Source organism: Hesperophylax consimilis, chromosome 19, assembly GCF_061612785.1.
Source record: "Hesperophylax consimilis isolate HC1 chromosome 19, BYU_Hcon_1.0, whole genome shotgun sequence".
NCBI lineage: Eukaryota > Metazoa > Arthropoda > Insecta > Trichoptera > Limnephilidae > Hesperophylax > Hesperophylax consimilis.
The window spans coordinates 13566548-13588600 of NC_142854.1; the positions used below are offsets into that span (position 1 = coordinate 13566548).

General features: G+C 34.8%; 1 protein-coding gene across 1 annotated transcript; it reads right to left on the reverse strand.

Annotated features, from left to right (window-relative positions):
• Positions 1-5683: 5683 nt before the first annotated feature.
• On the reverse strand, positions 5684-21805 carry LOC149414848 (retinol dehydrogenase 12-like). The gene is made up of 5 exons (XM_089642900.1): positions 21414-21805; positions 15488-15723; positions 11518-11772; positions 10072-10144; positions 5684-6253 (listed from the first exon to the last, which is right to left on the reverse strand). The coding sequence occupies exons 1-5, from the start codon at positions 21687-21689 to the stop codon at positions 6086-6088; spliced, it is 1008 nt and encodes a 335-aa protein (XP_089499026.1). The 5' UTR covers positions 21690-21805; the 3' UTR covers positions 5684-6085.
• Between the last annotated feature and the right edge of the window lie 248 nt (positions 21806-22053).

A 22053-nucleotide genomic window follows, 5' to 3' on the forward strand; every position in this document is an offset into this window, starting at 1 on the left:
TACTAGGATCGTGTTTCTGGTGTTACAAGCAGCTCCCCAATTATTACCAGGACATAGATCACCTAAGAGTATCATTATTGTGTACGACCTTCACCAGCTAAAATACTCCATACATCACACTGGTCAAGCGTTCCCTGGCTAAATGCTACGTCTACAAAGGATCTTGTAGCATCTATCTTGATTGGTGGCTCTTCTTGCTGTTCTTGTTAATCACTCGATCCACAGGAATAACACAGCTCACAATCAACCTTCTCCGTTAATATTCCTGGTAGTCCGCCATCAATAGGTTAAGGTGCTCCCATAGCCGCTGTGCCCATACGATGCACAGATGGGGCCTTAAAGAGTCGGCGATGTGTGAACATGTGGTCAATGAATGCCCGCTCCATTCATTCCCCGGCGGGATTGATGAGGTTCACATGGCGACGCCTGAGGCCCTAGAATGGCTCGCAGACCTAGATGTTCCCCTCTGACCCCCCTCCACCATACGAAAGAAGAAGAAAATTCCTGGTAGTAAGGTGGTGAACATAGCAGGAGGAATTGGAGTTTTTGCCAGATTTGTATAGATACTTGGGCTTATTATGTGTCTACAAATTCCTTCCATGACCAAGGGAATGGCTATTTGTGGGCAACAAGAAACCAATCTTCCAATAGTCACAGTAACCCTACCTAGTTTGCCTTGCAACTTATCCTTAGTTAAGGAGTATTACTGATAACTGGGACCCATTTAGGATCAACACTGCTGAGTATGCGTTTTATGCTGTTTCCCCTGATTATAAATAGCACAATTAGGAATGCTCTGTCCTGGTTGAAATCACCTTTCTTACTAATGGTAATTATGTTGCCTCTAGCAAGTTTCACCTCAAAATCCCCTTCAGTTTTCGCATCATCACACAGTGACTTGAACTTCAGCAGCACTGCCCTCTGGCATCCTCTGATCAAACCCAGTGTATGCCAGACTATCACCAAGTTCTTGGATGCATTCATTAACATCTTTAAGAGAAGAACCCCTAATAATATCTCCAGCTAAGGGTCTCGGAGATATGTGAAGCTTTTCCTTCAGATTGTGAACTATGTATACCCATTGCTTCTTTTCCCAAGGTGGTCTTTTAGCCTGTAATTTCTAAACGAATTAAACGACTTTTTTTTTCTCTATCAGTGTGACGAGACCCTCTTATTGATGGTTAGTACGCCTTGCAAGTTCCGCATTTCCTTACATACTTTTTAATATCTCTGTACATCCCTGGCCAATGAAATCGCAGTCGGGCTTTTTGGAATGTTTTAAATACTCCCGGGTGACACATTGTAGGAGAATCATGACATTTTCTGATCGCTTCTTCTCGTTTGGCACCCTTTTTCATTCAAAATTATGTGAAATTAATGATTTTTCAGTTTTTGTTTTTTCTCCCTCCTATAAACCTGTGAAGTTAATGTAAATAATCTTTTTATTGTATAAATTACTAACTGTAATTTATACAATAAAACGTCACAACGGTTGTGAATGATTTTGAGTAAAGTTTTGAGGTTGTGAATTCTAGGATAAACATCGACTTTTCTCTACTTTCTATAAATATGATATGCATGTATTATATATATAAACCTTCCGGAAGAAATTCTTTGAATGATAGTGAAAAGTTGCGTAGGTTAGAAGAACTAAGCGCACAAACAGACAGACTATTAGAGATTATAAAACACAATATTATCAGTTTCAATCAATGACATTAGAAAACTTATAGACATGTTGAAGAGATCTCAAAGTGGCAAGAAAAGATACGGCAATTGTTGTCCTTTCGATTTAGCACTAAACTTTCAAGTGACGTGTGACGTCTATCTCAAATCAAATTGCGTAAATGAAATTGAGAAAGTCATTTCATTTAATACAATTATTTTGATTGTTTTCCGAAAATTTTAAGCTGCATTAGAGAAAGTGAGATAACAAACGCAATAACACATAAGTATAAGAAGGACAACCTACTGGCAGTAGGTCGTCTCATACAGCATTCCGTATTAATCTTTGTGTAGTATTCAACGCAACTTTTAAGTATAAAAAGTCTTCCCGGTCCTATTTCTGTCTCGTTCTTGCAAACACATTCTTTGAATGTCTATCTTGTCATACACGAATGAACGTTTGATTAAGGAATTTACTGGAGAAATAAGTGTGTTTGATACTTGCCACATTTTCTGTTCTTTTTGTGTCCATTGGTTTCAATAGTTAAAATTTTTAACTTAAAATGATTTATTTTCTTTGATTTTTATTAATTAGCTATTTAAAAAGGAAAAAAAATAATTTCTTTAACATTTTTTTATTTTTTAGTAAAATATAAAACATGTAATACCAGATGTATTTCTACAATTCCTAATAAATTAATATCTTACTACAAACATATTACGTGTGCTATATTTAACATGTGCAGAAAGTACATACATATTATTATCTATACCAAGGATTAGTGATATTGTGAAATTTTTAAAAGACCAGTACATGAAACCCTTTTATAAGGCTTCTTACGTGGGATTATTTAGGCCATCTTTTTGGATTTCGATTTTGTTTTCGTGAATCTTGAAAGTGGAAATTTACCCACTTCCCAACATCCGATTGAGCTTAAACTCGGCAGACAGACTCGTTATTCATGACAATGCATTCTATCAACTTTTGGTGGCAATCGCGCATGTACACACGGATATATACACATTTCTCCGAAATTGGATGACATTACAGAATTGGTTACAGGTTTGGTTCTGTCTACTGTATTTAATCAATAATAATCGTGTCCTTTCACTAATTTCAATGTAGAAATTTTACTTAACCCTTCATGCTTTGGAAGGACATTACTAGCCACAAGCATCATATTCCATTACAGGCTCTTGAGGACAGATCTGACCGGGGCGTCCATACATTATTTAAATATTTTTTTCTATAATCCCTAGATATGTGATTTGTTCATCATTGGACAGATGCATAATTATTCTTCTCGGTTTGTCTAAAATATTTATACTTTATGAGACGGATAAAATAAAAAAAAATTGTCAAACATTATTACGAATTGGCGGGATTTTTTCATTGACAGTTGAAAGTTAAAAAATTATTTATATTTTTTATTGTACAAGTGGCATAAAAAATGAAGTAACCATTTTCTTACTAATTAGTATTACCTACACAAAATGAATTTGGTTTATAAATATTGAATTCTTTCAAAATTATGGACGTTTCCAGTCAAAATGTCCCGTTTGATGTTTGATATTAAGTATTTATTTTTTTATAAATACCAATGTAAATTTCAAACACAAAATTTCGAAGATAATTTAAATAAGTTTATAAAATGGTGTGATTGGTATTTTGAAGGGTTGAATGTAAAAACTTGAAAGGTTAAATGTAAATAAATAATTGTGATACATTTCTTAATAAATTGGTACTTATTAAATCTTTAATTAGCTGCATCAAAGTATAATACATAAATGTAATAATCATACACACAAAACTCATAAATGCACTGTTTTGACTATAGCTATTTCTTTGCAAAATTTTCAGATTTATAGTATAGAATGGTTCTGATTAACTTGGTGCATATTTTTTTCAATAGTTTCAAGATGCCAGAGGTCACCATTCAAGTTCTGCTGCTTCATAAAGTAAATATCTCATACACAATATCTTATTATATGATTACCATACGATAAATTTTGTAAAATTCAAAATTGTTAAAGAAATACACAAAGAAAATTAAATATATACAGGGTTTTCCAATAAGAGGTGTTATTTTGATATTTTTCCTGTAAAATATCAATGGTTTCGTTGCTTGTGCGGCACGTAGCGCCGTCTTGTTGAAAGTAAACGCTGTCCAGATCAATACCACCCAATTCCGGCCATAAAAAATCATTAATCATCTCTCGATAGCGCAATCCATTCACCGTAACTGTTGCTCCAACCTCATTTTCGAAAAAGTAAGGTCCAATGACTCCGCCGGACCATAAACCGCACCAAACAGTCACACGTTGAGGATAGAGAGGCTTTTCAACAATAGCTCTTGGGTTTTCCGAACCCCAGATGCGACAATTTTGCTTGTTGACGAAGCCACCGAGGTGGAAATGGGCCTCATCACTCAAGATGATTTGCATTTGATTCACTCAAGTGAATTTTAATAATTTCAATGCGTTGTTGACGCGTGTATCGTTCCATTTTTATTAATGGCGTAGTTTCTACTTGTCAAATGTCAAAAAATGACAGCTTCAAAAGTAACATCTACCGAAATAGCGGGCTATTCAAAATAACACGTCTTATTGGAAAACCCTGTAGTTGTCACCTGTGACAGGTAAAAACAGGCTTTTTTATTTAAACAGCACTATCTGTTGGACGTTAAAGCAACACGCTCTATTGTTTCTCTATCTGCAGACAGACCGAGCAACAGCAACGAGTGGCGGGGTACAGCTAGTTGATAAATAAATTTTAAATACTTAAAAAATTTTAATACAGTCTATATTATTTAATATCTCATCCGTCTTCTACAGAAGTGTCCTTGAGACAATTTTATTGCAATATGAAAATAATAATATTGTTGAATTATAAAATGTGACATTGACAGGACAAACAAAACGTGAACAGGAATGCTTAAAAAATGAAAGAATGAAAAAAAAAAAAACGTTTAAAAGATTCACTCAAATTAAAATAATAATACAAGCTATCACTAAATTATAATACAAGATGCCTTCACAACAAAATAATACATAATATGATTCAAAATCAAACTACAAACAATGTGTTTGTCCTAAATTTTTGTATCGAAACTAAGGTATATTTACAGTGGTTTATCCTTCAAAGCAATGTGTTTGTATCTTTCAAAGCAAATTGAAAATAATATGTTTAGGTAAAAGTGTTTAGTGGCAGTGAATTACATAGGCTGGAACATCAATTACAAGATAACTTGTACAGTGACTGGAACACCAATTATAATATATCTTGTACAGTGACTGGAACATCAACTACAAGATAATTTGTACATTGCAACACTAATACAAGATGATCTGTACCGGTGAACCATGCTGGCATCTATTACAAGATAACTTGCAACAGTAGCTGAAATTAATATTGGTTATAAGATAACCTGTACCAGTGGAACACCAATTACAAGATAAATAATTGTAACAATGGTGGAAACACTAATTATGTACAAGATAACGCATAGTGAACTATACCGGAACATCAATTACGAGTTAACTTGAACCAGTGGAACACTAATTACGAGATAACTATGTTCAATTGCCGGTTATACGATAACTTATAGCAGTGAACTTGGACTGGAACACCAATAACGAGATAACCTGTATAAGGGGCCGTTCGAGTATTACGTAAGCAGATTTATTACCCCCTCTTCACCCTTGTCACCAAAAGTAAGCAAAGCTCTTACCCCCCCCCCCCCCTCCCATGCTTACGTAAAAATTGGTACCTATATGCATTTTTCTGTTAATGTATTCTGCTTTTTAAGCGAGTACCTAAACATATTAATTATTTGTGAGAATCCCCGAATATGTATTCGGTTTTCAAACATAGACAATGTGTGGGTTGTCAATGTGTAAAAAAAAAATAACCACTGCTGAGCAGTGCTGACGTAATCACTATCTCGACCCCCCCACCCCCCCATGTCATCAAAAATAAGCAAAGCAAAGACCCCCCTGCCCCCCTATAGTGCTTACATAATACTTGAACGGCCCCTAAGTACACTAGACTAGACTGGAATAACAATTATGAAATACATAACTTGTATCGTAGCACAACAGCGATTACGAGATAACTTTTACCAGTGAACTATGCTGGAATCCTAACTTCAGAAGTGGTGAATGGTTGTACATATTTAGTTTGAAATTGTATGTATGTAATATGCCGGTGATATTTTAAATCTGTTCAAAAGAAACCAACCCTAAAAAGATAGTTCAGAAATATTGCAATCTGAATACTCGTAAATAAAGGGAAAAAAAATTGATTGTCATTTTTAAAATTTTATCTAATATGAAGATAAATTTTTTTGAAACCTACTTTAAAACTTAATTTTCACACAGATTACAAGGCAGTTCTGGTAACCTGTATTTTAGGGAAAGTTTAAATAGGTTTTCCAGCTGCAATCAACTTTTCGCTGACAGCCCACAGTTTGTCTTCCGTGTCTTTGTCGAAGGTGATCTTGGATTTGTAGGGAGCGCAATTGCGGAAGAATCCGGTGTGACCCTCCAAAGATTTTTCAGTTGCGCAGTGCAGGACAGTTTGAGAACCCTTGAAGAAGAAAAAAACATTTATAATATCAAATTTAAGAGGAAGAATAAATCAATCAATGACCGGTCCATGGCTGAGTTGACATCGCGTTTGGGTCCCACCCAGGCGTAGTGTTTTCAATTCCTCGGCTAGCTAAGTCCTCCATCACAAAACAAGCAACATTTTCCGCTGACTGTGGCGTTAGTAGGAAATTTTTAAATATTGTTACGTTATTTGTCACCTGAGAATGTTTGTCTTTCTTTTAAGGAAAAAGAAGATGGTGAAAGAGAAGGTACGAAAACAGTGTACAATATAGTTGTGAATGATGAATAATTGGAGCACGTTTGTGTATTTGGGAAGTATATTTACGAGATGGAAAGGCTACGTAATATTGAAATACGGGTAAATGCAGTAAACTCCATTAATGGAGGACTGAACGCCGTTGGCGCTAACAAAAAATTGTCCAAAGAAGCGAAGCTAGCAGTTCACAATGGAGTGGTGGTACCTACCCTGATGTATGGCAGAGAGTCATGGAACTGGCAGAGAAAGGATGAAAGTCGACTGAATGCTATAGAAATGAGATCCCTCAGGCGTATGTGTGATAAAATCATGCATGATTGTGTCAGGAGAAATGTGGAGATTCGCAAACGATGCAAGGTTGATGTAAGCGTAATGAGTAGGATTAAGAAAGGGACATTTAGATGGTTTGGGAAAGTAGAGTGAATGAAGGAAGAAAGAATATAGAATATGAATAGTAGAAGTCAGGGACGCTCGATGAATACATGGCACGATCAAGTGAACCAAATACTTTAGTCGAGCCACGTCAAGAGTCTGTATGAATGTAAACTAAAGAGTGTGTGGCGAGACCAAGTTGTTTTGCGGTCCGTCTTCTCTGACTACCCCTGCGGAGAAACGGCGTGATGCTTAGTTAGTTTGACAGACTCTTGCCGGCAAACAGAAGTTCGTGAAACAACAAATGTTGCATTTCTAAATAGTATAAAACATAGTCGTAGTGGTATAATATCTCAAAAACGACACTAACAGACATGTCCGTGAATGTGTTAATGTTCGAAAGTACCAACTGACCGAAGCCAGTGACTTTAAATTACTGAAAATACCAATCCATGACCTCTGGGTCCGGAGCCAAGGAGCTTGCCGCTCTACCAAGGAGGTTGTCAATAGAATGCACACAGCGACAAATGGATAATTAGTTATTATTTATCTTTGGTTATCTTTTCAGCCTGTACGACAACTGTGGAACTTAATCTCACTTTAACAAGAATAATATCTTACATATTTATAATCTGTAATCCTACAGTTGTTTTGATTTCATTTTTATAATATGTAGTTATAAATCTTTTTTATCAAAGATAGAAGAAATCACAACAAACTCTGATTTTATTAAGTTATCTTGTAAAGATAGCACGGCTTGAAATATGTACATATTATTATTTGATGATGGAATTAATTAAAACAAGAATTACTACTTACTTAATACTTTTACTGTTATAAACAAGTATTATATTTTCCAGTTATACAAGCGTTCTTCACAATAAAAAATAAATCGTACGAGTCTGTTATTCTGACTGTTGAGATGTCAGGACTCAAGTATTTGATTTACTTTACCTTGCCATGTATTTCTCAGGCATCTCGACTTTTTCTTCTTTCGTATGGTGGAGGAGTCAGAGGAGAACATCGAGGTCAGTGAGCCAGTCTAGTGCCTCACACGTCGCCCTGTGAACCACATCAATCCCCGAAATGAATGCAGCGAGCAATCTTTAACCACATGTTCGGTGGTCTGCGCTGCACTGCATTCACACATCGCGGACTCTTTAAGGCCCCACTTGTGCGTCATGTGAGCACAGCGCTTGTGGGAGGACCTTATCCTATTGATGGCGGACCAGAGTTTACGAGTAAGCGGGACTTTGAAATCTACACCTCTCCCTTTGCTACTTGCAAATATAACCCCGTCAAACATCAGGCGAGAGATTGCAATACTGAGCGAATACAAAGCACTCCAAAAAAGCGCAATATCTTCATATCGCACCTCCGGTGCTAAACTGTCACTTATGCAAGTTTTGTCAAAATTGATCTAAGTATGAGAAAAAATAACTAATGTACCTCTTTACTTGGTGTGTCATCGTCGTTTGTGTAGTGCGTATAATTTCCGCGTGAGGGTAGTTATGTCGTTATGGTTTTGGTGCAAATCTAACCTCCACTGGGAGAAACAACGTTTGATTGGTTAGTTGCGCGCGGCACCCCGCACGAATAGCAGTCTCCTGGAGCTACAACGCCACTAAGGTAATTATGACAATTCATTTTTATGATTTTGGAGCAATAACAACACTTAAGTTGGTTGTGACATGAAATAATAAAGATACTTGTGTACGTAGTGACATTGTTTCCCCAACCCTTATGTTTTATGGTATAAAGTTTTCGTTCGATTAACAATTGTGACAATGTTCCTGATTCGTGGGGCGAAGAAGACTGGTAAACCATTTGTGGTAAAAGAAATGAATTACGATGATTTCTTTGATTTGAAGTCACTTGAGGAAAACATGAAGTTCAATATAGCAAAAATTTAAACGGAGATGTAATCAAAACTGGTGATATTAAATGCATTAAATTCACAAAGAATTGTGAAAATTACCAATATCGAACAACTTACAAAACTGAAAACTGGGAGGAAGCAAAAGCTATAATTCAACCAAGAGGAAAAAATTTACGCGGAAGTAGAGGCAACGCCCAAAGAATAGATGACATTCCCTTCAAGCAAGCATACACTTCAAAAATACCAATTACAGAACGCAAAAAGCGTGATTTATTGCAATTAGTGGAGGCAAATATCATACCAAGATACTATGAAAGTTTCTATAATGATATCATTTAATTTTTTGTGCTTCTAACATTCTATAAAGTCACATTTCCACTTGCAGGGAAAACAAGTTTATTGAAACCACATCGTTAAAGACTCCCTGATTTTCCTGGGAATGTGACAATAACTTTAAGGTTTTTGTTTTTTTAAGAGTACCCAATTAGTACAAAATTAATGCTAATTAAAATAATACTAATAAGTAAAAGAAATTGTATTTGTTTGATACTGTTGTTAATTGCGTAATTATAGTATTTAAATAGGAACCATACGTGACCAATGACTGATTTAATATGAAACGTCGCTGAAAACCGTTCGTAAAATGGTAAGAAGACTGAGATTAAAAAGTCTGATTAATAGTAAAGTTCCATATGTAGAATTAAGAAAGTTTGTTATACTGCTTTGATATTTTAATTAATAAAACTTTAGAAAAGTATGATATTGTGTTTTGATTGTTATGACATAATTGCCTGGTAAATTGTTTTCTAGTGCCATAATGTCACTTCTGGGAGGGTTGTATATTTAAAATGTTTATATTTTTTTATTACAAAGTTGTGAGACGTTTGCTTTTACTTTGATATGAAGTTTAAAGTTGTAGTTTAAATAATTACCAGTTCATTTTTTAGACAAGAAGAACTATACATTATAATAGGATGTCGAATTTTCAAACGCTTCTCCTGAAAAATTACATTATTTGCATAAGTGACAGTTTAGCACCGGAGGTGCGATATGCTGCTTGAGGTCCCGAAAATCCTTCTGGATGGAAAGAGAGGCTCCTTTGATTATCTCTCACTGCTGAAGATAGGAGAAACTTGAGTGGCAATCGACCGATGTGAGAAATGCCCATCTCGTGCACGACCCCACTGACAGACAGCTTGGATTCTCACTGCCTCGTAAACTCTGGTCTCTGACTTCTTATACCTTTCACTTCCGTGTCATACATACTACAAATAAAAATATAATTTACCTGTTTGGCGGATCTCATGTAGAAGAGAATGATTGGAGCCATTAAGAGGAGGTTGTACCATTTGAATACTTGTCTGAAAACAAAATATTTAAATTATTTTTAATGGTTCGTCATGAGAAATGCTTCTACATAGGAGGTCGAAGTGCTCAATATTCCGCACTTGCAGAATATCATTTAGCCTTTCTTCATACAACAATACAAAAAGAAGATTGTAAATTATCCGTTAAAAGCAATGACATTATAGTACAAATAGATACATTATTGTCTCACAAAATTAACTCAAAATGTGGAACATAACAAACACTCTTATGTTTCTAGTAAATTCTATGTATGACAAAGATAGACATTCAAAGAATATGTGAGTATGAACGAAATAGATACAGGACTGGACAGCGTTTAAGTACTTAAAAAGTTGCTGTGAATATGTACTAAATTTTACATCACAGGAGTGACTGAGATGACAAGATATGCTAAATCGCTTCCACTTACGGCAGTTGTTCCCAATACTACTGATCAACTGTTGAGCCGAAATTTTGGCTCAACACTGCTCAAATGCACAACTACGCTCTTTCCAACAATCAACCAATTTAAGGAAGCCAAAATACTGGATTAACTAGCCTCAGTAAATGACTAGTTATAAAAAGTGTCGACAGAGTGAAAAATATTTGTGAAATTTTTTGTATATTTCTGTTTTGCAATAAAATCTAAATAAATGGAATATTCCATTATATAATATTCCATAATACGCTTTCAAATTTTAATATTAGAAATAAACATATCATTTTTTAAATAATTTTTTTGAATGTTAACATAAATGGTTTTAAAATTGACTCACCTTGCGTTTTTTTTTAACAATGAACAAAAATTACTGTTAAAAAAACACACATTTTACTAGAGAAACGTATTATTGCAATAAAATTACTGTTAATGAAAAAAAAAAAAATTATTTGACAATTGTGTATAAACATTTATTATTTTCATGTCACTTTTTTGTCGTTTCATATAAAAATTCGCAAAATTTCAAATTTTTCTCAATATGCTGTCAGTACCTTTGGTTTCACAGAGGTATAAATTTTAATTCTTTTGTGGTTAACTTCTAGATTTGAATAAAATGTGTGGTGTTTTCTCATTCTAACACGGTTTAGATCATATTTTTCTCACCGTAAGGGAGAAGCGATTTCTATGAGAACATATTATGAACTGTTCCCAAAAGTGAACAAATTGACTCCACGGTCTGCTTATTCCCAAAACCGAACAAGAGATGGTGCAAATAATATTGTTGAATTATCCAGGAATGTAATTTATGAGTACTATTCTGTTTTATTCTTATGCAATAATGAGGCCAATGGGGGGGTGTGTTCGAACCCCCTAAACCCCCCCTTATTACACCCTTGGCTTAACCACTTCAGGTTTATTATAGATGGGCATAACACGTGATAAACTAACCTGAAAAGATTGGTGTAGGTGAATCCCGGACAAACCATGAATACATCGATTCCCATTCCCTTAGTTCTTTCGGCCAGCGCTCTTCCAAAGTAGACGTTCATCAGTTTGGAGTTGCAGTAGCCGGGGTTCATGCGCTTCGTCTTCTTTATGAGCGCCTTGTCACCGCTCTTCACCGCCGCTATCAACTTCGTCATGTTCAGATCGTCAAAGTCAATGACCCCTCGCTCGTGCAGCATGGAAGACAGGATTACCACTCTGAAATGCAAAGATAGAATAATTAGTATGCGATCACTTTAATTAAAGAAATCTACTGTTAATTTACTAGTAGTTCACCGCCTCGATTTCGTGGTATTTTGAACCTTAAAAAATGCTCCCAGCATACTAAAATACATTTTATTCGCTTGGCAAGGAAATAATGTATCTTAATATTATTCTAGCTTGTCGTTTCATCACTTGCAAACATGTTTATTTTATTTGTGAAAAATGGCATAATACTGATTTTCAAAATTCATATACAGGGTTTTCCAATAAGAGGTGTTATTTTGAATAGCCCGCTATTTCGGTAGATGTTACTTTTGAAGCTGTCATTTTTTGACATTTGACAAGTAGAAACTACGCCATTAATAAAAATGGAACGATACACGCTTCAACAACGCATTGAAATTATTAAAATTCACTTGAGTGAATCAAATGCAAATCATCTTGAGTGATGAGGCCCATTTCCACCTCGGTGGCTTCGTCAACAAGCAAAATTGTCGCATCTGGGGCTCGGAAAACCCAACACTTATTGTTGAAAAGCCTCTCTATCCTCAACGTGTGACTGTTTGGTGCGGTTTATGGTCCGGCAGAGTCATTGGACCTTACTTTTTCGAAAATGAGGCTGGAGCAACAGTTACAGTAACAAGATGGCGCTACGTGCCACACAAGCAACGAAACCAGTGATCTTTTACGATTGAATATCAAAATAACACCTCTTATTGGAAAACCTGTATGTAGTACTGTATTTACAGAAAATCCAGATATAACTTATTTTCATTATTAAAAACACTTATTTAGCTGGAAAATACAATAAGACTCGAGAATATTTTTGTATTTCTTCATTATGTATATATATTTTTTTATAACATTAGAGAGAAAAAACCTATTCCTCTAAATTTAATTAGCTATCCTGTGGAAATTACAAAAAAAAATTATTTGGTAAAACGGTACAGTTTACAATAACATCCTTTTATAAAAAATCAAGTAAAGTTATTATGAAAATAGTGTCAGCAGGCGTACGGCAGGTGATTGGCATTTTACTCCTAACATTCTAAGGGTTAATTTAACTAACTAATTAACCATCACAACATTTAGCACAGGGGTAGGCAGAGAGGGTAGACCGCCACACAACTCTATCTCGCTATATATTCAAATACATATTGTAGCGGTAGGAACTGTCCGCTTACATAGCAAAACTTCTAGACACGCGTTGGCATCAAATTTCAGCCGCCACTCGTTGAATTCAAGTAGCTGAGCGTTGAATTCCAGAGAAGCCGGAGTTGGTTTTCGAGGCAGGAGGGAAGCACATCGCAGGACATCGTGAGACAATTTTATTAATCCACATGAATTAGACACATAATTTCTTAGATATCACCATGGTTATAAATTCGTTTAGAAGAGTTTTCTAGACTGGCGCTCAGTGGTGATGTCTTATTTTTTTAGCTTTATAGTTAATATAATCATACAAGTAAATGTCGTGGCCGAATTCAAATTACGTTGTGCTAATTAAATAGCCAACCACCCTTGATTTTCTAAATTTAAAGTATTGCTCTTGTAATCAAGTTTAACTCAAATATACTTCATGTTGTTTTATCACAATTGATATCGCTGTGTCATCATTTCATTCCCCTTATTGCTGCAAGCATGGTGGAGCATATAACCGGTATACGGTAAGTTTTTATTAATATGTGGTAACCTACGTTACAATATATCCCATACACACTCTTCTGTTATTCTGCCTCTCGACGTAACCCAACGTAAAGTATTTGATTGACTTGATCATGCCATGTCTGTCTCAGGTAACCCCAACTACTTCTACCATTTGGTTTCTCCGTTCATAAGCTCTACACATGCAAACCATCTAATCCTCAAATCTTATCTCGAAAAACATAACAGCAAAATATTCAATACATAAATAACATATATTAACAATGAAATTTTAAACAGTCACGCATTAAGACTTCACTTCAATATTGATTGTTGAGATAATTCTTACCTGAACGTATTTTAGTCAAATCACTACTTGATTAGATTACATTGATAGAAATACCTTTAATTAGAGAGATAAGCCGTTAACTCCAAATCAAAGTCCAGCCAATAGAAAATATCGACATTTAGAGCAAATAATTATTAACATATTTTTAAATGGTGACATTGAAATTTTGCAATTTATTGAACACGCTTCAATTACTATCACCAGTGACGGCTCGTGGCTTTTGAGTGCTTATATTGAAAAAAAATAATGGCATTATTGATGTTGTTGTAGCCGACAATGTTTTTTTTTTTCGAAACTTCATTTTTTTTTGTGATTTTTAGGAAATCGGTGCAGCTAAAATTTTCATAAAAAAAACAGAATTTTCGAAAAAATAAAGTCGAAATTTTTAAATCTGCACTCAATTAATCAGTTGCCATGAAGCGGTTATTTTGGCATAATAATTATGTATTCCTAGCCAATAGCAGGCAAAGATTATCATGAGAACATATTGAAAAAAAAAACTGATCGTGCTTACTAACTGTGCAAGATATTAATTAGAACTTCAAGCGGTCATTTTTGCATTCTTTACGGGACATATTTCATTAATTCCCTAGTCAACAAACGAAATATGTAATAATCTCCTAAATACGTATGAGCTAGAAATTGGTAAATCTAGATGACATAGAGAACCTAAAAAACTCCTTTTTTTCAGTTTGAGCATTTAATTTTTTTTTTTTCTTTTCGGAATAACTTTTATTGAGTAAAACCTCAAATTGTAATATTTTTAATTATTGAGGACAATATTAGCAATTTCTAAACGAAAATCTGAAACAGAAAAATCACAAAAGAATACGTCACATTTAGGACTAGATGTGACTGTATCCTTTTCTGATTTTTCTGTTTCAGATTTTCGTTTAGAAATCGCTAATATTGTCTTCAATAATTATAAATTAAATTTTTTTCTTTTCCATATTTTTGATAAGTAAAGGGTTAAAAAAAAAGTCGGTTCTACAATTCGACACATTTAAAAAGACAGATAAAGCCTGCTGATAGTAACACCCTTGCGTCTGATTTTTTTCAAATTCGTCCAAAACAATTCCAACTTCGGACCCTATTTACTCGAAAATTAAAGCTCAAATCAAAAAGTTATCCCACAAAATCGGTTCCAAATGTGATGTAGATTCACCAGTTTCCCGCTTGTACCACTAATTTCCGGACACCATGTATATACATTGCAATTACCGTAGAAACTTTAAAGTGTTTCAAAATATGTATATCAACAGTTTGTGTGATTTAAAACTGAGAATGTTAATAAAATTGAGGCAGTCGATAGCTCGGTAGGTAAAATGATCAGCTAGCAGTCAGATAGGCCGAGTTGGATACACACAGCGGGTAACTGACTTACTCCCTTGACAACCCAAGTTATACTTAGGTTGGGATGTTTAACAGAAATTCAAATAACGTTTTCTTTAAATAAATGCCCAATCAATTTTCTGTTTTCAGCATTTTAAAGGACTCTGTGAAACGCCTATTCTAGGTCCATTTCAGCTTTTGAAGATAATTTTAATGAGCAGAAAAACACATTACGTTAGATTGAAATTTGATGATTTGACAAAAGACTGACATTTAACGGAGAATATAAAAACAAAAAACAAAATGTCTCTGTTTAGTCTTTTGACGACAATGTTACATAATATGAATTTCAGTGATAAGCCCCAACTTTGGTGAATAGCTTACCGGCTGGGAGCGGCACGTTCAAGTAAATCGAGCAGCAGATTCGTCAGCATGAAGTGCCCCAAGTGATTGACTCCAAAATGTGCTTCGAATCCATCCTTGGTCTTGGCATCCTGCTCAATAGGGAGATAGACTCCAGCGTTATCGATGAGAACATCTATCTTGTTGAAACCAGTTCGCACAATGTTGGCAAAAGATTTGATGGACTCCAGCGAGGAGAGATCCACCTGCATAATTATCTGAAAAAAAAAAAAAGGATTAAGAGAACCTGGCATTTTAAATACAGTCACTGAACACGGCAAAAAATATTTGGTTTATGTGAATACTGCTCCCCGATATTCGGACCCGGTGGAACCATGGCATCCCCAATTGGGGTATGCTGTGAGGCTTATGTCGAGAAAGGAAGGAGATATGATAGAGGGAGGTTGGCAAGTACCTTGTTATTCAAATCTGGTCACCAAACAATGCTAAAAATATTGCAAACATCTTTTTTTTTCTGAATTGTGATCGATACTGAGAGGGTCTATGTACTAATCTGGAACGAGCTGCAAATTTACCATATTAATTATATGTGGCGTAACATATAAATTAAACAAATTTCATTTGGGCAAGCCGGGTTTAAAACCGCAACCTTCTGGGTTTACGAGCTTTTGATAACCATGATATATAACTCAGTTTCCCGCTTGTACTACGAGTTTCCGGACACCCTGTACATAACTGTCTGCTAAATTGTAATTGCCACCCCTTTGAAAGTGTAGATTGTATCATGTATCTAGGTGTAAAGATTGATAAATTTTTAAGATGGAATTACCATATCGATATGTTAACAAAGAATATCAGGAGACTTACATTTATTTTTAAAGAACTGCGACACATATTGGACAAAGAGAAATTAAAAACTGTCTATTTTGCCTTAGTCCAATCTCGACTTTCTTATAACATAGTATGCTGGGGATCATGTCTAAAGTCCAATGTTCAACCACTAAATATTACTCAAAAATTGATCCTTAAAGTGATGTACAAAAAAAATATTCTGTTATCCATCCAACCTACTTTATAAGGAATGTAATGTTATGTGCATAAAACAGCTATATATCACTCAAATACTTTGTCGATTTTTTATCAATATTAAATTTGCTGAAAGAACACAACAAATGCGGACAACTAGAATTAGCTCTACATTGAACTTTGTGGCGGTACATACTAAAACTTCTTTTGGTCAAAGAAATTATTTATATCAGGCACCACTTATGTTTAATATTCTTCCAAATCATATTAAGTCTACCGATTCCTTAGTTAAATTTAAAAATTTAATTAAGATTATTGAATTGACAGACAATTGTCTTAATATTTTTTCATCCTTGTCCTTTCTTAAATAATAAGATTTTATATAAGTCCCATTTACTAAAAACTGAATGTCACCCTATCTGTCTTTATTATCTACTTTGCTTCTTGTTTTAACACATTGTAATCGGATCACGTATTAATACGTTTTTAGCAAATTAATGCTACGTTTTTGATAGATTGTTAGTGGAGCGCGGGTCACGTTAAAATACGGGTTCCAATATACTTGAGTTTTCGCTATATAGCGTCTGTAGGGTTGTAGCCATGCAATTATAATTTTTATTTTACATTTAGAAATAATTTGTAAAATAAAGGATGTTATGTAAAAAAATATTATTTTTTTCAAAACTTTCCTACTTTATGTGAAATTCTGCACTAGTTTAACGATGAAGAATACATTTCTAAATATAATAAAATAAAATGAAATAAAATAAATAATTTTCAAAAAGAATTATTGAAATCAAACAAATATTTTTGAAGTTATCGCAATTTTTCTATAGGTCTACGTTAGCGCGAAATTACGCGAAAAATCACCCGTTACCAGCACTAGTAATGATTAATGATTAGTTATGGTTCAAATATTGTTACAATATACTGTCAAATTACCCATCTGGTAACACATCTAATACTTATTTTTTTCTTTAATTTTGAAATATTTTGTGTTTGTATGTAGAATTACTTTATGTTTGTGATTACTCTTATGTTTGCTTCACTATAATGTAAATTGTTAACCTCGATACAGGCTCAGTGCTAGTGAGGTTAATTTTTATGAGAAAAAAAATGTGTTTTATGTATAGTGAGATGCAATAAATAAATGGTAGAACATTTGCCAAGCCTCGATAAGCATTCACAAATTCAAATATGTGGTGCGGGCATTTGGCCTGGCTTGCATAGACTTGCAAGCGCTTGCCGCCGATCGAGCCAGTGTCGATATTTTGTGCAGAAGTCAAAGAACCTTTGCCGCAAACGTTTGCTAGGCATCCATAAGATCGCACGTACGTGAGTAGAACTTCCGAACTGGCGATGGACGGACGCCAATTTTACTCCGTGTGGTTTGTAGTAAATTGTTTTGAGATGGAATACACAATTATTATGTTACATAATTTTAATGCACTAATGTAATTTATTAAGAAAGTCCTAAGGGAGTAAATAAATAAATAATATTTTATTAAGTAATAATTTACATCATCATTTATAACAATAAAAACCACTAAAATTATATTTTTTAATTTCCTTTCCTTTTGTTTTGTTTCACATTAAAATAGGTTAAAGTAAGCGCCTGTGTAGTTGCATCGACGTTCGCCACGCCACAAGCGACTTGTGACAAACGTGCAGACGTAGCATTGGGTATTCGAACTATGTTCTCTAAAAAATTTGTTGTACTATTTGAATTATTTTATGTATAAATAATGGTTTAAAACCGTAGAATCATTTTGCAAGGACTGATAATATATTTTATCAAAATATATTATTTAAATGATTTGAGATTTTCACAGCCAAAAATAATCATGATTTAATTTTATGGTATTATGCCATACTACCTCCTTCTCTAGTCAACGTTTCGTACAGCATTAGAGTGTCCACCCACATCTGCCCTACCCTGATGATGTACACTGTAATGCTGTCCAAAACGCTGCTTAAACAAAGAGGTAGCGCAACGCAGCACAATAACACAAAAATAAAATAATTTTAATATTATGTAAATGTATACATTTTTTTATCAATTTGGCATTGTGTCTTTAATAAGATAAATATTTAAAAAAAAGACAATTGTACCTTGTACAAGGCCATATCTAATAAATTATAACTTGAAATCAAGATTACCTGCGACTTTGACCTTTTTTACAATATAAAACTGATAATGAACGTCTGTTTACGTATATTACATAAATTATTACTTTTAAACCCGCAGGCTAATTTGTTCGCTTTTGGAAAAAAAAATCTGTTACACGTAGAGACAATTTGTTCACTTTTGGAAATAGCTTATGTGGGGTCTCATAGAAATCATTGTGTATCCGTTATTGTCATAGTATGAAATATGAACTAACCAGTTTTAGAAAGAGAAAACACCAAGCTTTATATTCAAATCTAAAAGATAACCACAGAATAATTAAAATGTACAACCCTACAAAACCAAAGGTTCCGAACGTCATTTGAGAAAAATTTGTGAAACTTTGTGAATTATTTTTAAATGAAGGTCACAAAAGTGAGGAATAATGTTTATAATACATTTATTTTAAAAAAGTTAATTTTATGATTGTCATCAATTTTAGTTCAGTGTTTAGATCAAGTAGTAGCAGTTCTACAAATTAGCTTCTAAGCATTCAAATTAAAATATGATTCACGATCTTTTTCCGCTAATTCTCTCAATAATATATTTGAAGATCCCAACACAGTTCTCCATGGACGCACCCACCACCCTCAACGTTTTATTTGCTTCTTTTTAGTAAAATTCTTCGATCAAATGGTCAAATCAAATCAAACATATTCCAAAACGATTTTTCTGTTTCATATTTTCGTTCTTAATCGCTAATATTGTCTTCAATAATTAAATATTACAATTTGAGGTTTTACTCACTATGTTATTCCAAAAAAATAAATATTCATCCTAGACTTGCAGAAAAGTCAATAGATGTCGCTCACTAAAATTAAAATAAGATTTGTGTATCTAAAGACGCTGTCTAGATTGCATTTAGTTTTAATTGAATCTTGTGATCATACATAAACATAGTTGCCAATAAAAATGTGCGGTGAGAAAAATGAAGACAATGTTGGTAGTTCTTATACGAAGTATGATACAGTTAAATATGACCGAAGGAGATAGGGTCTCATTAGCTCGGTTGGTAGAGCGGTGCCCCGGCAAAGCAAGGGTCCTGGGTTCAAGTCCTAGATGTTACCGTATCTTTTTCTGATTTTTCTGTTTCAGATGTTCGATTAGGAATCGCTAATATTGTCTTCAAAAATTAAAGATTTAAGCTGTAAATTTGTAGTTTAAAGTAGGAGGTTTTGTTTGACAAGCCCCCAAAGGGCACACAAACTCCAATAGCTCTGAGGACTTCGATAAGGAAAGAAAACGTTGTTGAATCTGATGTTTCAAAGACATTATCATGACTGATTACGACTAAAGAGAATTTAAATGACAATAATCTAGTCTTCTTCAACTTCGGAAGCAATCTTCCCTATAAACCTTTCATTGATATGCTCGGTGTAACTTTAAGCGACAAGCTCAAGCACGGGGATGGGGACTTCATTGAAGCCCGAGTTAAATTAGCCGCAGTGATTTCTGATCACCGTAATAATCGTTATCTGTCATTATGATTGAAAGTAATTCAATAAATTAATTGATTGATTGATGGGATTAATAGAATGATGCTTGAGCATACATTGCTATTTTGCTGTCACTTTTCACAAACATAATCTTGAACACTTCATGAAATATATATATTTTTTTAAATGAAATACCAACTTTCCCGGGTTACAAATAAATTTCCTACGACCACCACAGTAAGCGGAAAATGTTGCTTGTGTTGTGATGGAGGACTTAGCCAGCCGAGGAATTGAACAGACTACGTCTGGGTGGGACCCAAACGCGATGTCAACTCAGCCATTGACCGGTCGATATAAAAAATTAAATTATTCTTGTAATAATAATAATAATAAACATCCTTTCTAAGTTTTTGACTAGATCTGAATACTAGGTCGACCTCCGTGGTCAAGGGGTAAGGCTCTCGATTAGCAATCCTGAGGTTGCAGGTTCAAATCATATTTTATTTAATTAATTTGTGTTATTTCACAATTTATTAATTTTAAAATATTATATTTGCGGCACGTTCTCCGGAGTGGAAGATACTCTCAGTATCGCCCCGGTGTAAGACCACCAATCAGAACTGAAACTCATTTGAAATGGCTTTAGCCATGTTTGGTGACCAGATTTAAATAGTCAGGTACTTCCCACCTTCCTTTTCCTCATCTCCTTCCCATCCCCACAACCTTCAGCCTCACAACATACCCCAATTTGAGATTCCGTAATCTCACTGGCTTCAGACGGTTGGGAGCAGTTGGGACTCTTGTGCGGTATTCACATTAAAAAAATACATATGCAGATATCGTTGATCTAGCTGTCACCTACTTCTTCCCCTCCTATGATACTTTGAAATATAAATATCGAAAACATTAATAATCCTAATTATATTTGTTACATGTGGGCAATTTCAATTGATTGTATATTTTTGTAACTCGTTTCCAGCGTGGTAGGTACCTCCCTGGTTGGAGACCACCATTCGGAAAATAAATGGTTGTTCGAAATGACTTGGTAAACTTGTCGAATTCCGCTGCATGACAAGGCTCTATAAAAAACAACACATTATTTCAACGACAACTATTTAAGTCAGCGGAACTCGACAAGATTATCAATGACTTCAACTATGTTTGTAATTAACTAAATAGCCAGGTAATCCCCAACTTCAGTCTTGTGATTTCCAGTCCAACTCTGCAGTCATAGGCATTTAAAATGCATGATTTATATAGGTCCCACTGCACAAGCGCCGTGTTTATTTTTACATTTTATTTTAGAATGAGTACGTACCATTTCTCCGCCCGTTCGCTGCTCTTTCCTAATATCCGCGATGGCTTTCTTGGCATTTTCTACATCGCGGCAAGCAAATATAACCCTGGCGTTTCTCTTGACGAGTGCTTTGGCCGTCTCAAAACCAATCCCGCAATTCGCGCCGGTGATCAGAAAAGTTTTGCCCCTCAGTGATTCGGTGCTCTTGCAATGGCCCCAAACGTAATCAAGGTACTTTCTGATGATTCCGACCGTTAATAATATCGGCAGAGCGACGCACGCCACTTTTCCAAACATTTTACAAGAACTTCCAAAGTCCAATATTAAAATTACCGCGATTCGCTTGTGAAGGAAAATTCCAAGGAAATTCTAAGTTACGTCAAAACTCAGCCACTGCGAAAACCGAAGTGCCGGCCGGCCATAGATACACCACAGAATAGAGTTGGTGTCTCGGTGACATTGATCGACTGATCGCGCGATACCAATTTTCCGAGAAACCGGTTATTTTTGGAACCGGTTCCATTTTTTTTTATTATGGGCTCTTTCGCACATCCGCTTTGATATGAGCATTCTGTGCACCAGTAAAGTATGGTAACAGTTTAAGCGCACTCCATTGTGGGTCTTTTCTGCGCGGCAGCCTGAACTGGCCGTTAAACGCTTT